The sequence below is a fragment of the Nerophis lumbriciformis genome, linkage group LG10 (assembly GCF_033978685.3).
Source record: "Nerophis lumbriciformis linkage group LG10, RoL_Nlum_v2.1, whole genome shotgun sequence".
NCBI classification, from domain to species: domain Eukaryota; kingdom Metazoa; phylum Chordata; class Actinopteri; order Syngnathiformes; family Syngnathidae; genus Nerophis; species Nerophis lumbriciformis.
In genome coordinates, this window is record NC_084557.2 from 43,150,893 (window position 1) to 43,163,893 (window position 13,001).

General features: G+C 44.5%; 1 protein-coding gene across 2 annotated transcripts in view; it reads right to left on the reverse strand.

The window, feature by feature from the left end:
- frmd4a (FERM domain containing 4A) overlaps positions 1 to 13,001 on the reverse strand; it is a 458,149-nt gene that overhangs the window by 355,858 nt on the left and 89,290 nt on the right. The window contains exon 1 of one of the 2 annotated variants that reach the window (XM_072913964.1): positions 5,243 to 5,411. The exons of the other annotated variant lie outside the window; for it this stretch is intronic. Coding sequence (XP_072770065.1) covers positions 5,243 to 5,275 — 33 coding nt within the window. The 5' untranslated portion in view covers positions 5,276 to 5,411. Of the gene's footprint in view, positions 1 to 5,242; positions 5,412 to 13,001 lie in introns of those variants that run through there. 2 annotated transcript variants of the gene reach the window in all.

Below are 13,001 nucleotides of genomic sequence, written 5' to 3' on the forward strand. Positions count from 1 at the left end.
CCACGCCCCCATCCTCAGCACCATGGACAGAGGCGGTGACCTTTGCTCCTGCACACAGCGCCGGCCACATCTCCCTCCACCGTGATATTTGCTTATTTTCTGTCTGATAAGATCATTCTTCTCACTAAGCAGATGTTATGTTAGTGTTTTACTTGTTTTAAGTGTTTTGGTCCTAAATGATCTCAGTAAGTAAGATATTACAGCTTGTTGTTGAGATTTGATGACCTATATTGAGTAAAACATGCTTGAAACTAGAATATCAACTGTTGCAAAGCTGCGTCATCAACACTCACAAGTATAAAACTACTTTTTTAAAGTAATCATTTCTTATTTCAAGCATGTAAAAAAACAATCATGACTTTGACAGCCTTCCCGGTAAGGTTTATTCAGGTGTATTGGAGATGATTCAAGAGGAACAGTGTGGTTTTCGTCCTGGTCGTGGAACTGTGGACCAGCTCTATACTCTCGGCAGGGTCCTTGAGGGTGCATGGGAGTTTGCCCAACCAGTCTACATGTGCTTTGTGGACTTGGAGAAGGCATTCGACCGTGTCCCTCGGGAAGTCCTGTGGGGAGTGCTCAGAGAGTATGGGGTATCGGACTGTCTGATTGTGGCTGTCCGCTCCCTGTATGATCAGTGTCAGAGCTTGGTCCGCATTGCCGGCAGTAAGTCGGACACGTTTCCAGTGAGGGTTGGACTCCACCAAGGCTGCCCTTTGTCACCGATTCTGTTCATAACCTTTATGGACAGAATTTCTAGGCGCAGTCAAGGCGTTGAGGGGATCCGGTTTGGTGGCTGCAGGATTAGGTCTCTGCTTTTTGCAGATGATGTGGTCCTGATGGCTTCATCTGGCCAAGATCTTCAGCTCTCACTGGATCGGTTCGCAGCCGAGTGTGAAGCGACTGGGATGGGAATCAGCACCTCCAAGTCCGAGTCCATGGTTCTCGCCCGGAAAAGGGTGGAGTGCCATCTCCGGGTTGGGGAGGAGATCTTGCCCTAAGTGGAGGAGTTCAAGTACCTCGGAGCCTTGTTCACGAGTGAGGGAAGAGTGGATCGTGAGATCGACAGGCGGATCGGTGCGGCGTCTTCAGTAATGCGGACGCTGTATCGATCCGTTGTGGTGAAGAAGGAGCTGAGCCGGAAGGCAAAGCTCTCAATTTACCGGTCGATCTACGTTCCCATCCTCACCTATGGTCATGAGCTTTGGGTTATGACCAAAAGGACAAGATCACGGGTACAAGCGGCTGAAATGAGTTTCCTCCGCCGGGTGGCGGGGCTCTCCCTTAGAGATAGGGTGAGAAGCTCTGCCATCCGGGAGGAGCTCAAAGTAAAGCCGCTGCTCCTCCACATGGAGAGGAGTCAGATGAGGTGGTTCGGGTATCTGGTCAGGATGCCACCCGAACGCCTCCCTAGGGAGGTGTTTAGGGCACGTCCGACCGGTAGGAGGCCACGGGGAAGACCCAGGACACGTTGGGAAGACTATGTCTCCTGGCTGGCCTGGGAACGCCTCAGGATCCCCCGGGAAGAGCTGGACGAAGTGGCTGGGGAGAGGGAAGTCTGGGCTTCCCTGCTTAGGCTGCTGCCCCCGCAACCCAACCTCGGATAAGCGGAAGAAGATGGATGGATGGATGGACTTTGACACAATTGTGTCTCATAATTAAAACAGATGACAGCCAAATGGACGTTGCTGTTTTATTTTCAATGAAACAATAGAAAATACATACTCATATAGTAGTACAGTTGTTATTAGTGAGAATATACTTATTTTAAGGTATTTTTGCATTCATTGAAGTTAGCTAATTTTACTTGTTTTGGAAAGTCTTGAGAAGCCAAATTTTCTTGTTCTATTGGCAGATAATTTTGCTTAGTTCAAATAAAATACCCCTAATTTTAGTATTTTTTTTTCTTGTTTTTTGAACACTGACTTTTTGCAGTACACACTGATGACGGGAGCTGCCATGCAAGGCCCTGACCACGACCCATCAGGGTGAAGTGTCTCGCTCAAGGACACAACGGACGTGACTAGGTTGGTAGAAGGTGGGGATCGAACCAGGAACCCTCAGGTTGCTGGCACGGCCACTCTTCCAACAGCGCCACGCCGTCCCCTTGCGCAAAAGCCAACAGAAGCCCCGCTTTTGGATCAGATCACTGAGGCCGCGCCGCAATTACGAGTGAGGTGGCTTTTATGAAGCGCCAAAGACATTAGGAGTCAGAAAGGAAGTTTCTTTCATGCTGTGCAAGGCAGACAAATGAGGAGAAGGAGGGCGATCTTTAAAGGTGAACGAGAAGAGCGGGCAGCAGACCTTGCAGAGTACTCAGGTGTGACAGGTTGTCTCGGCATGGTGCCACTTTACATTTAAAGGGGAACCGCACTTTTTTTTTTTTAATTTTGCCTATAATTCACAATCCTTATAAGAACATTTTTTAATGCATTCTAATTTGTAAATAAACATAAATAAAAGTCAGCTTACAATGGAGCCAATAAGAGCCAGGGCGTCATTGCGTCTATTCCGATCATAAAAAACAATAAATAATCAGAAAGGAGAACTTTTTTTTCTCCTCCATTAGAAAATGTGGACGTTATCATCACTACTGTCTGATTCCAATCAATACAAGTCATCGGAATCAGGTAATACACCAACTTAGATTCTTGTCTTAGTGGATCTAACATAATAGTGAGAGTCCAGTCCATAGTGGATCTAACAAAATATTGTGAGAGTCCAGTCCATAGTGGATCTAACATAATAGTGAGAGTCCAGCCCATAGTGGATCTAACATAATAGTGTGAGAGTCCAGTCCATAGTGGATCTAACATAATAGTGTGAGAGTCCAGTTCATTGTGGATCGAACATAATAGTGTGAGAGTCCAGTCCATAGTGGATCTAACATAATAGTGTGAGAGTCCAGTCCATAGTGGATCTAACATAATAGTGTGAGAGTCCAGTCCATAGTGGATCTAACATAATAGTGTGAGAGTCCAGTCCATAGTGGATCCAACATAATAGTGTGAGAGTCCAGTCCATAGTGGATCCAACATAATAGTGTGAGAGTTCAGTCCATAGTGGATCGAACATAATAGTGAGAGTCCATAGTGGATCTAACATAATAGTGTGAGAGTCCAGTCCATAGTGGATCTAACATAATAGTGTGAGAGTCCAGTCCATAGTGGATCTAACATAATAGTGTGAGAGTCCAGTCCATAGTTGATCTAACATAATAGTGTGAGAGTCCAGTCCATAGTGGATCTAACATAATAGTGAGAGTCCATAGTGGATCTAACATAATAGTGTGAGAGTCCAGTCCATAGTGGATCTAACATAATAGTGTGAGAGTCCAGTCCATAGTGGATCTAACATAATAGTGTGAGAGTCCAGTTCATAGTGGATCTAACATAATAGTGTGAGAGTCTAGTCCATAGTGGATCTAACATAATAGTGAGAGTCCATAGTGGATCTAACATAATAGTGTGAGAGTCCAGTCCATAGTGGATCTAACATAATAGTGAGAGTCCATTTAGTCCATAGTGCATCCATCCATCCATCTTCTTCCGCTTATCCGAGGTCGGGTCGCGGGGGCAGCAGCCTAAGCAGGGAAGCCCAGACTTCCCTCTCCCCAGCCACTTCGTCCAGCTCTTCCTGTGGGACCCCGAGGCGTTCCCAGGCCAGCCGGGAGACATAGTCTTCCCAACGTGTCCTGGGTCTTCCCCGCGGTCTCCTACCGGTCGGACGTGCCCTAAACACCTCCCTAGGGAGGCGTTGGGGTGGCATCCTGACCAGATGCCCGAACCACCTCATCTGGCTCCTCTCCATGTGGAGGAGCAGCGGCTTTACTTTGAGCTCCTCCCGGATGGCAGAGCTTCTCACCCTATCTCTAAGGGAGAGCCCCGCCACCCGGCGGAGGAAACTTATTTGGGCCGCTTGAACCCGTGATTTTGTCCTTTCGGTCATAACCCAAAGCTCATGACCATAGGTGAGGATGGGAACGTAGATCGACCGGTAAATTGAGAGCTTTGCCTTCCGGCTCAGCTCCTTCTTCACCACAACGGATCGATACAGCGTCCACATTACTGAAGACGCCGCACCGATCCGCCTGTCGATCTCACCATCCACTCTTCCCTCACTCGTGAACAAGACTCCGAGGTACTTGAACTCCTCCACTTGGGGCAGGGTCTCCTCCCCAACCCAGAGATGGCACTCCACCCTTTTCCGGGCGAGAACCATGGACTTGGACTTGGAGGTGCTGATTCTCATCCTAAAACATTCTAATAGATATTTGAGTGCCGTGTGTAATGTTCTATATTTTCAATGGAACATATACAATTTGGTGTTATTTGAGTCATATTGCAGTCTACACATATCTCTTATGTGTGACTGCCATCGTATTGCAGTCCACATGTGTGACTGCATACTCCTGGTCATACTTGTCATTACACCATGTACCAAATAAAATAGCTTCGAGGTCGGTAAGCACAACCAGAATGATTCCGTACATTAGGCGCACCGGGTTATAAGGCGCACCGTCGAGTTTTGAGAAAAATTAAAGGATTTTAAGTGCGAAAAATACGGTACTGTGTTTGTTGGCCTGTTTAAAACTCACTCTCCTATACTTTTGAAAATGCAATCATGCCTTTATAAATATTAATACAGACCGTCATATTTCTGCGGCCAGCTCTTGGCTTCCCTCACACATAAAGTCACGCTGTAATATACATGCCACATAAAATCCCAGCTGGAATAAGCAGGTCTTCATCTCCAAGCACATCTGGCATCTCAGGCTGCATTATAGTGCACACAATCACTGGGTGTCACATAATCAACTGTGTTCCGACACACAAACATGCGATGTGCTACTTTTATTTGCCTTTTTCTGCATGGAACAGAGAAGGGTCTGGGTTCTTTTTTTTTTTGGCCCAGCTAACACAAAGGCACGCGTGTAAGGAGGACAATTGCACTGCTTGCACCTCTTTCTCCCCAATCCAAAGGCCATGTACTGAGAGGAGACAGGCGCCACTCTCACACAGCCATTCTTTCAATGGATTGAGGGAGACCCATACACTCACTCGCAGCTTGCATCACTCTTTCAACACAGAAAAAAAAGCATACAGCAACAACTTGGCTTGAAAGTTCTCTGCTTGAGTGCAAATTCATTTCAGTGGCTCAGCATCCCGTCTCCCCGTCTGACATTTTAGTGACGGCTCCCCTGGATCTGGTTTTGAGACGCTCAGCAATCGCCATGGTAACCTACCCGCGTTCTCATTGGCGATAGAAGCCCCTCCATGACGGATTGGCTCGGTTCCGGTGGGTTTTGCGTCCCTGGTCCGCGTCGCGGGTATTATCCCGGTGCGCAAATAGATCCTGTTAGAAACGCTGTCTCATCCTCGGAGCGAGCATCTTCCTTTCCGACACGCGGTGTGTGTGTGGCAGGGTCACACACACACATGAAGCCACACATGCGAAGGAGAAAAGGGCAGTGCCAAACTCCTGCTGCTCCTCTGTCAGTTGTTGCCTTACAAAGCAGTGATTTCTGCAAGCTCTCTCTCTCTCTCTCGCTCGCTCGCTCACTCTGCCTCAGTGCCTCCGGCTACATTTGTTCCCTTCAAAGTGGCAAACGACTGTATTTTATTTTATTATTATTTTTTTTAATGCTATAGCTCTGCTTCTCTGCCCTCTCTGCGTCCTACAATGTTTCCTTTGCATGCATATAATCACCTTTCATCAAACATACACTATATTGCCAAAAGTATTTGGCCACCTGCCTTTACTCACATATGAACTTGAAGTGCCATCCCATGGAATTGTCCAAGATGCTTTGGGATCCTGGAGCATTCAACTAAAGGGGCCAAGCCCAACTCCTGGAAAAACAACCTCACACCATAATTCCTCCTCCACCAAATTTCACACTCGGCACGATGCAGTCCGAAATGTAGCGCTCTCCTGGCAACCTCCAAACCCAGACTGGTCCATCAGATTGCCAGATGGGAAAGCGTGATTCATCAGTCCAGAGAAGGCGTCTCCACTGCTCTAGTGTCCAGTGGCGACGTGCTTTACACCAGTGGTCCCCAACCACCCGGTACCACCCTCCCGAATTTCAGGGCGTCTCCCGAAAATCTCCCAGGACAACAAATCTCCCGAATTTCTTCCGGATTCCAGCCGGACTTAAGGTCTGTGCGGACCTGAGTGAGGACAGCCTGTCGTCACGTCCGCTTGGCCAACCAAAAAGTAACCACAGAACAGCACACTTTCCTTTCAAGCCCACATAAACAGCATTACCCGGTCTGCTTACTTTCATCGACGGAACATTAATCGTCTTCGCCCATCCCTTACCCCTCATACTGCTGCCATACTAGTCCATAGCCTGGTCACCTCTCGCCTGGACTACTGCAACTCTCTCCTGTTTGGTCTCCCTCACACATACTTGCCAACCTTGAGACCTCCGATTTCGGGAGGTGGTTGGGGGTGTGGTTAAGAGGGGAGGAGTATATTTACAGCTAGAATTCCCCAAGTCAAGTATTTCATATATATATATATATATATATATATATATATATATATATATATATATATATATATATATATATATATATATATATATATAAGAAATACTTGACTACTTGACTTTCAGTGAATTCTAGCTATATATATATATATATATATATTTATTTTATTATATATATATAGCTAGAATATATATATATATATATATATATATATATATATATATATATATATATATATATATATATATATATATATATATATATATATATAAAAGAAATACTTGAATTTCAGTGTTCATTTATTTACACATATACACACACATAACACTCATCTACTCATTGTTGAGTTAAGGGTTGAATTGTCCATCCTTGTTCTATTCTCTGTCACTATTTTTCTAACCATGCTGAACACCCTCTCTGATGATGCATTCTGCTTAGTCTCCTTGTTGTGTGCGCAGTTGTGCACTGCACTCTCTAAAAGCCCTAGATGTTAATGTCACATATGCATGTACAGTAGATGGCAGTATTGTCCTGTTTAAGAGTGTCACAACATTGCTGTTTACGGCAGACAAACTGCTTTACGGTAGACGGAAACGTGACTGCTGTTGTTGTGTGTTGTTGCCGTGCTGGGAGGACGTTAATGAAACCGCCTAACAATAAACCTGGAGGGGGCGTGGCCTCCAGCTCCGCCTGAATTTCGAGAGATTTTCGGGAGAAAATTTGTCCCGGGAGGTTTTCGGGAGAGGCGCTGAATTTCGGGAGTATACCAGAAAATCCGGGAGGGTTGGCAAGTATGCCCTCACAAGTCACTTCACAAACTTCAGCTTCTCCAGAACTCTGCAGCCCGGATAATCACCAGAACCCCTTCAGTCCTGTTCTGCAGCAACTCCACTGGCTACCCATCAAACATCGTATCCACTTTAAAATAATTCTCCTCACTTTCAAAGCCATCCATAACCTCTCTCCATCTTATCTCTCTGACCTGATCCATGTCGCCACGCCCTCACGTTCCCTAAGATCCTCTTCATCCATCCATCTCACTGTCCCTTTATTTCAACTGTCCACCATGTGTGCCCGAGCTTTCAGCCGCTCTGCCCCACATCTTTGGAACTCTTTGCCACCAGTCCTTCGTAACTTAGACTCAATATCCCTCTTCAAATCAAGACTCAAAACACAACTATTCCTGATTGCTTATTCATTGTTATCATCTTTTCTTTTCAAGTTTCAAGTTTCAAGTTTATTCACAATACCATATAACAATTACAATAGTAGTGAATATCATCATTTAAAGATGTTGGTACGTGAAAGGGTCCCCCAAATAAGCTAGAAGAAGCTTTTGACAGGGGGTCCAGAGGACAGTATATACATGGAATGATGAAACATGGTAGCAAGCACAACCACAAAAAAAAACAAAAAAAACAACGCTATATGATTAACACAAGATAATAGTACTAAAGCAAGCATACACATACATACATACTAGAGATGCGCGGATAGGCAATTATTTAATCCGCAACCGCATCACAAAAGTCGTCAACCATCCGCATCCACCCGAACTAACATTTAATCAAAACTGCACCCGCCCGCACCCGCCCGTTGTTATATATCTAATATAGGCGATGCAAGGCATTAGTGAGGTTATAAAGCTTTTGCCTGTTAAAGAAAGGAGACTGATCCAAAGAAGCAGAGACATTCAATGCGTGCCACGCTGTCACGGCCCAGACGCACACCAGTGCGCAATCATCTGGGAGCCGCGCTGGGCGCACCTCCAGGCGCGTGGAGGTGCGATGTCCCTCGCACCCGCGGCGGCTCCACCCGGGCTCGCGCCCGAGGCTTCAGCGCGCACCGCGGCGGCCATCCTACTCGTCGCGGCCTAGGCCTCGCGGCTCTCGCTGCCGGCGACGGCCGGGTATGGGCCCGACGCTCCAGCGCCATCCATTTTCAGGGCTAGTTGATTCGGCAGGTGTGTTGTTACACACTCCTTAGCGGGTTCCGACTTCCATGGCCACCGTCCTGCTGTCTATATCAACCAACACCTTTTCTGGGGTCTGATGAGCGTCGGCATCGGGCGCCTTAACCCGGCGTTCGGTTCATCCCGCAGCGCCAGTTCTGCTTACCAAAAGTGGCCCACTCGGCTCACTAGGGTGAGCCCCACCCCTTTCGTGAGCGCACTGCGCGCGGAGTGACCCCTGTTACGCTCCCCCGGCAACGGGGGTGGCGGGCAGGTAAGCTGCGCGGCCGGAGCGCGCGGAGTGACCCCTGTTACGAGCCCCCGGCCACGGGGGTGGCGGGCAGGTAAGCTGCTTACCTGCGTGACGCCGGCCACGGCGAAGGCGGACGAGGCGGGGTGTCGGTGCGGTGGGCGCGGTGGTGACCCTGGACGTGCGTCGGGCCCTTCTCGCGGATCACCTCAGCTACGGCTCCCGGTGGGGCCCTCAAGGCCCCTTCCCCCGGCGAGGCGTCCCTTCTCCGCTCCGTAAAAGTGTCCATCTCTTTTTTTTTTTCTTCTTCTGTTGTGGCATATGCTGCAGGTGCCTGCTCGTTTTTCGTATGTGGGTAACAACATTTAACTATGTATATATATTTCCGAATTGGTTTAACTGCCACCCGCCTGAATCTATTTAAAATCTAATTTTTTTTTATTTCAACCGCCCGACCCGACCCGCGGATAAAATCTAATTTTTTTTTAATTCAACCGCCCGACCCGCGGATAATCCGCGGACTCCGCGGTTGTGTCCGCAAACCGCGCATCTCTAATACATACATTCATTCAACCATGCAAAACCCAACAGTAGTCTACCCCACATGAGGCATTAAATATAGGTGGTTAATAGGTAAGTTTTCAGTTTCTTTTTGAAGTTGGAGAATGGATACAGCATCTTGAGGCTCTCATTAAGCCGGTTCCAAATCTTTGGTCCCCTGCATACAACACTTCGAGCGGTACAATCCAGTAAATGATGTTTACCTGATATCAGATCTAAGTTACGAGTGTTGTGGGCATGCTGGGGATGGTAGATAGGAACCAAGCTACAGAGCCTAAGATTCAGCCTGTGAATGACTTGATAGGTTAAACAAGCATTTTGATAAATATTGAACTCTGTCAGTCTTAAGAGATGATAATTATGGAATAGATGTCGAGTGGGGGCATTAAACTTGGACCATGACAGGGCCCGTATGATTTTCTTTTGCATGGATTCTAATTTGTGAAGGTAGGTAGGGAAGGTGTTACACCAGATGACATTACAGTAGTTTAGATGTGGTTCAAAGAGAGTTTTATATAGGGTGAGTAGAGCATAAAGAGGAAGATAATGACAAAGGTGAAAGAACAGGCCAACATATTTGGATAATTTGTTTAACAGATGGCTAATGTGACATTTGAAATTGAGGTATTCGTCAATGATGACCCCCAGGAATTTTGTGGAGTACACTCTCTGTATTTCCTGCCCATTGATGTTGATATGGCAGTGCTCAGTATTTGTCCGTTTTTTATTAGAACGAAATAGAATACAATTTGTTTTATTTACATTAAGTGAGAGCTTATTGCATTTGAACCAGGAATCCACTTTCACAAGCTCTGAATTGACAGTTACTTGTAGATCGTGTAGGCTCCTGTGTGAGGTAAACAAATTTGTATCGTCAGCAAAAATTATTTTATGAAAAGTTTCGGAGGAGTTTACAAAATCATTTATGTATAGGATAAAAAGGAGAGGCCCCAAGATGGATCCCTGGGGAACCCCATAATTTATGGTCATACAGGGTGAATTGTGATCATTGACGCATACACATTGCTGCCTTCCGTATAGGTAAGAGCGGAACCAATCGAGAGGTACCCCTCTGACACCATAGTGATATAGCTTATACAATAAGATCTCAAAGTCTATTGTGTCAAAGGCCTTGGATAGATCCAAAAAAATGCCAATACCGCATTTTCCTTCTTCAATACAGTCATTGACCTTTTCCAAGAGGTCGAGTATAGCCGTACAGGTGGTGCTTTTTTTACGAAAACCTTATTGGGAGGGGACAAGGATATTTAGTTTTTCCAGAAAGCCATTCAGTCGGTTATAGACCACTTTCTCAAATGAATAAATTAATTTTCTCTTTGTTGTTGTTGTTTTTTTTATCCAATTTGATTTTATTGTTTTGATTTTGTACGGTGTCCTTGAGTGCCCAGAAAGGCGGCTTATAAATAAAATGTATTATTATTATTACAGAACACTATACCGTATAGTGTTCTGTGGTTACTTTTTGGTTGGCCAACGGTTTACGTTGTATTGCGCACCCTGACGGCAAGTGTGGGAGTCGGTTCTGAAGTATGAAGAAGTAAAGAGACGTAATTTTGTCATCTCGCCTGGTTATTGACTCCAACCCGGAATATTACACTGCCCATACCTATGCTCCTTCAAAGCATTGCACTTTCAAATACAACAATGAGTAGAGGAGTGTTATGTGTGTATATGTGTAGATAAATGAACACTGAATTTCAAGTTTTTATTTTATTTATATATATATATATATATCAGTATATATATATATATATATATATATATATATATATATATATATATATATATATATATATATATATATATATATAAATATATATATATAATAAAATACATATATACATCCATCCATTTTCTACCGCTTATTCCCTTTGGGGTTGCCGGGGGCGCTGGAGCCTATCTCAGCTACAATCGGGCGGAAGGCGGGGTACACCCTGGACAAGTCGCCACCTCATCGCAGGGCCAACACAGATAGACAGACAACATTCACACTCACATCCACACACTAGGGCCAATTTAGTGTTGCCAATCAACTTATCCCCAGGTGCATGTCTTTATTATATATACATATATAATAAAATACATATATATATATATATATATATATATATATATATATATATATATATATATATATATATATATATATATATATATATATATATATATATATATATATAAAAAACAAATATATATATATATAAATATAGCTAGAATTCACTGAAAGTCAAGTATTTCTTTTGTTTATATATATATATATACACCGTATTTTCCGCACTATAAGGCGCACCGGATTATTAGCCGCACCTTCAATGAATGGCATATTTCATAACTTTGTCCACCAATAAGCCGCCCCGGACTATAAGCCGCGCCTACGCTGCACTAAAGGGAATGTCAAAAAAACAGTCAGATAGGTCAGTCAAACTTTAATAATATATTAAAAACCAGCGTTCTAACAACTCTGTTCACTCCCAAAATGTACGCAAATGTGCAATCACAAACATAGTAAAATTCAAAATAGTGCAGAGCAATAGCAACATAATGTTGCTCGAACGTTAATGTCACAACACACAAAATAAACATAGCGCTCACTTTCTGAAGTTATTCTTCATTCGTAAATCCTTAGTCTTCGGTGTCCGAAGTGAAAAGTTGGGCAAATGTGAGATCCAAAATGGCCGGTTCCGTCTCGTCGAAGTCATCGGAGTCAGTGTCACTGTTGTCCAGCAGTTCTGTGAATCCTGCCTTCCGGAAAGCTCGGACCACAGTTGTGACCGAAATATCTGCCCAGGCATTTACGATCCACTGGCAGATGTTGGCGTCGTCTGGCGCTGCCTCCCTGTCTTAGTGAAGGTGTGTTCGCCTTCTGTCATCCATTGTTCCCACGCAGTTAGCAGTCTAGCTTCGAATGCCCTGTTGACACCAATATCTAGCGGCTGGAGGTCTTTTGTCAATCCACCCGGAATGACGGCGAGTATTGAATTAAGCGCATAAGCGTGTCTCTCAATGTGATGTTATGAGCTAGCAAATATAACAACTACACTACCCAGCATGCAACGATAGTTACGAGCATGCGCGGTAGCCCTGAGAAGCGTTGTTGTATGCTGGCAGTTAGAATGTGGTTATGAGCACGCTGTGAGTAAACGTTGAGAACTCAGTTAACACGCCTCGTCTGCATTATTTATAATTAGACAGACAACACACTTAATAGGAGCCATTTTGGGGTCTTTACATAAACACACAAATGGAAATGAAACGTCACATATCCCAGCATGCACCGCGCGCTTCTTCTTCTTCCGGGGGCGGGTGGTTGCTTACAGTACAAGAAGAAGCGCTTCCTGTTCTATGGGGGCGGGTGCTTACCTTGGCGGTTGCTTGCGTAGAAGAAGAAGCGCTTCCTGCTCTACCGGGAAAAAAGATGGCGGCTGTTTACCGAAGTTGCGAGAACGAAACTTTATGAAAATGAATCTTAATATTTATCCATATATAAAGCGCACCGGGTTAAAAGCCGCACTGTCAGCTTTTGAGTAAATTTGTGGTTTTTAGGTGCGGCTAATGGTGCGGAAAATACGGTATACGTATATAAGAAATACTTGAATATATATATATATATATATATATATATATATATATATATACATACAGTATATATATATATATATATATATATATATATATATATACATATTTATATATATAAATATATATATATAATAAAATACATATA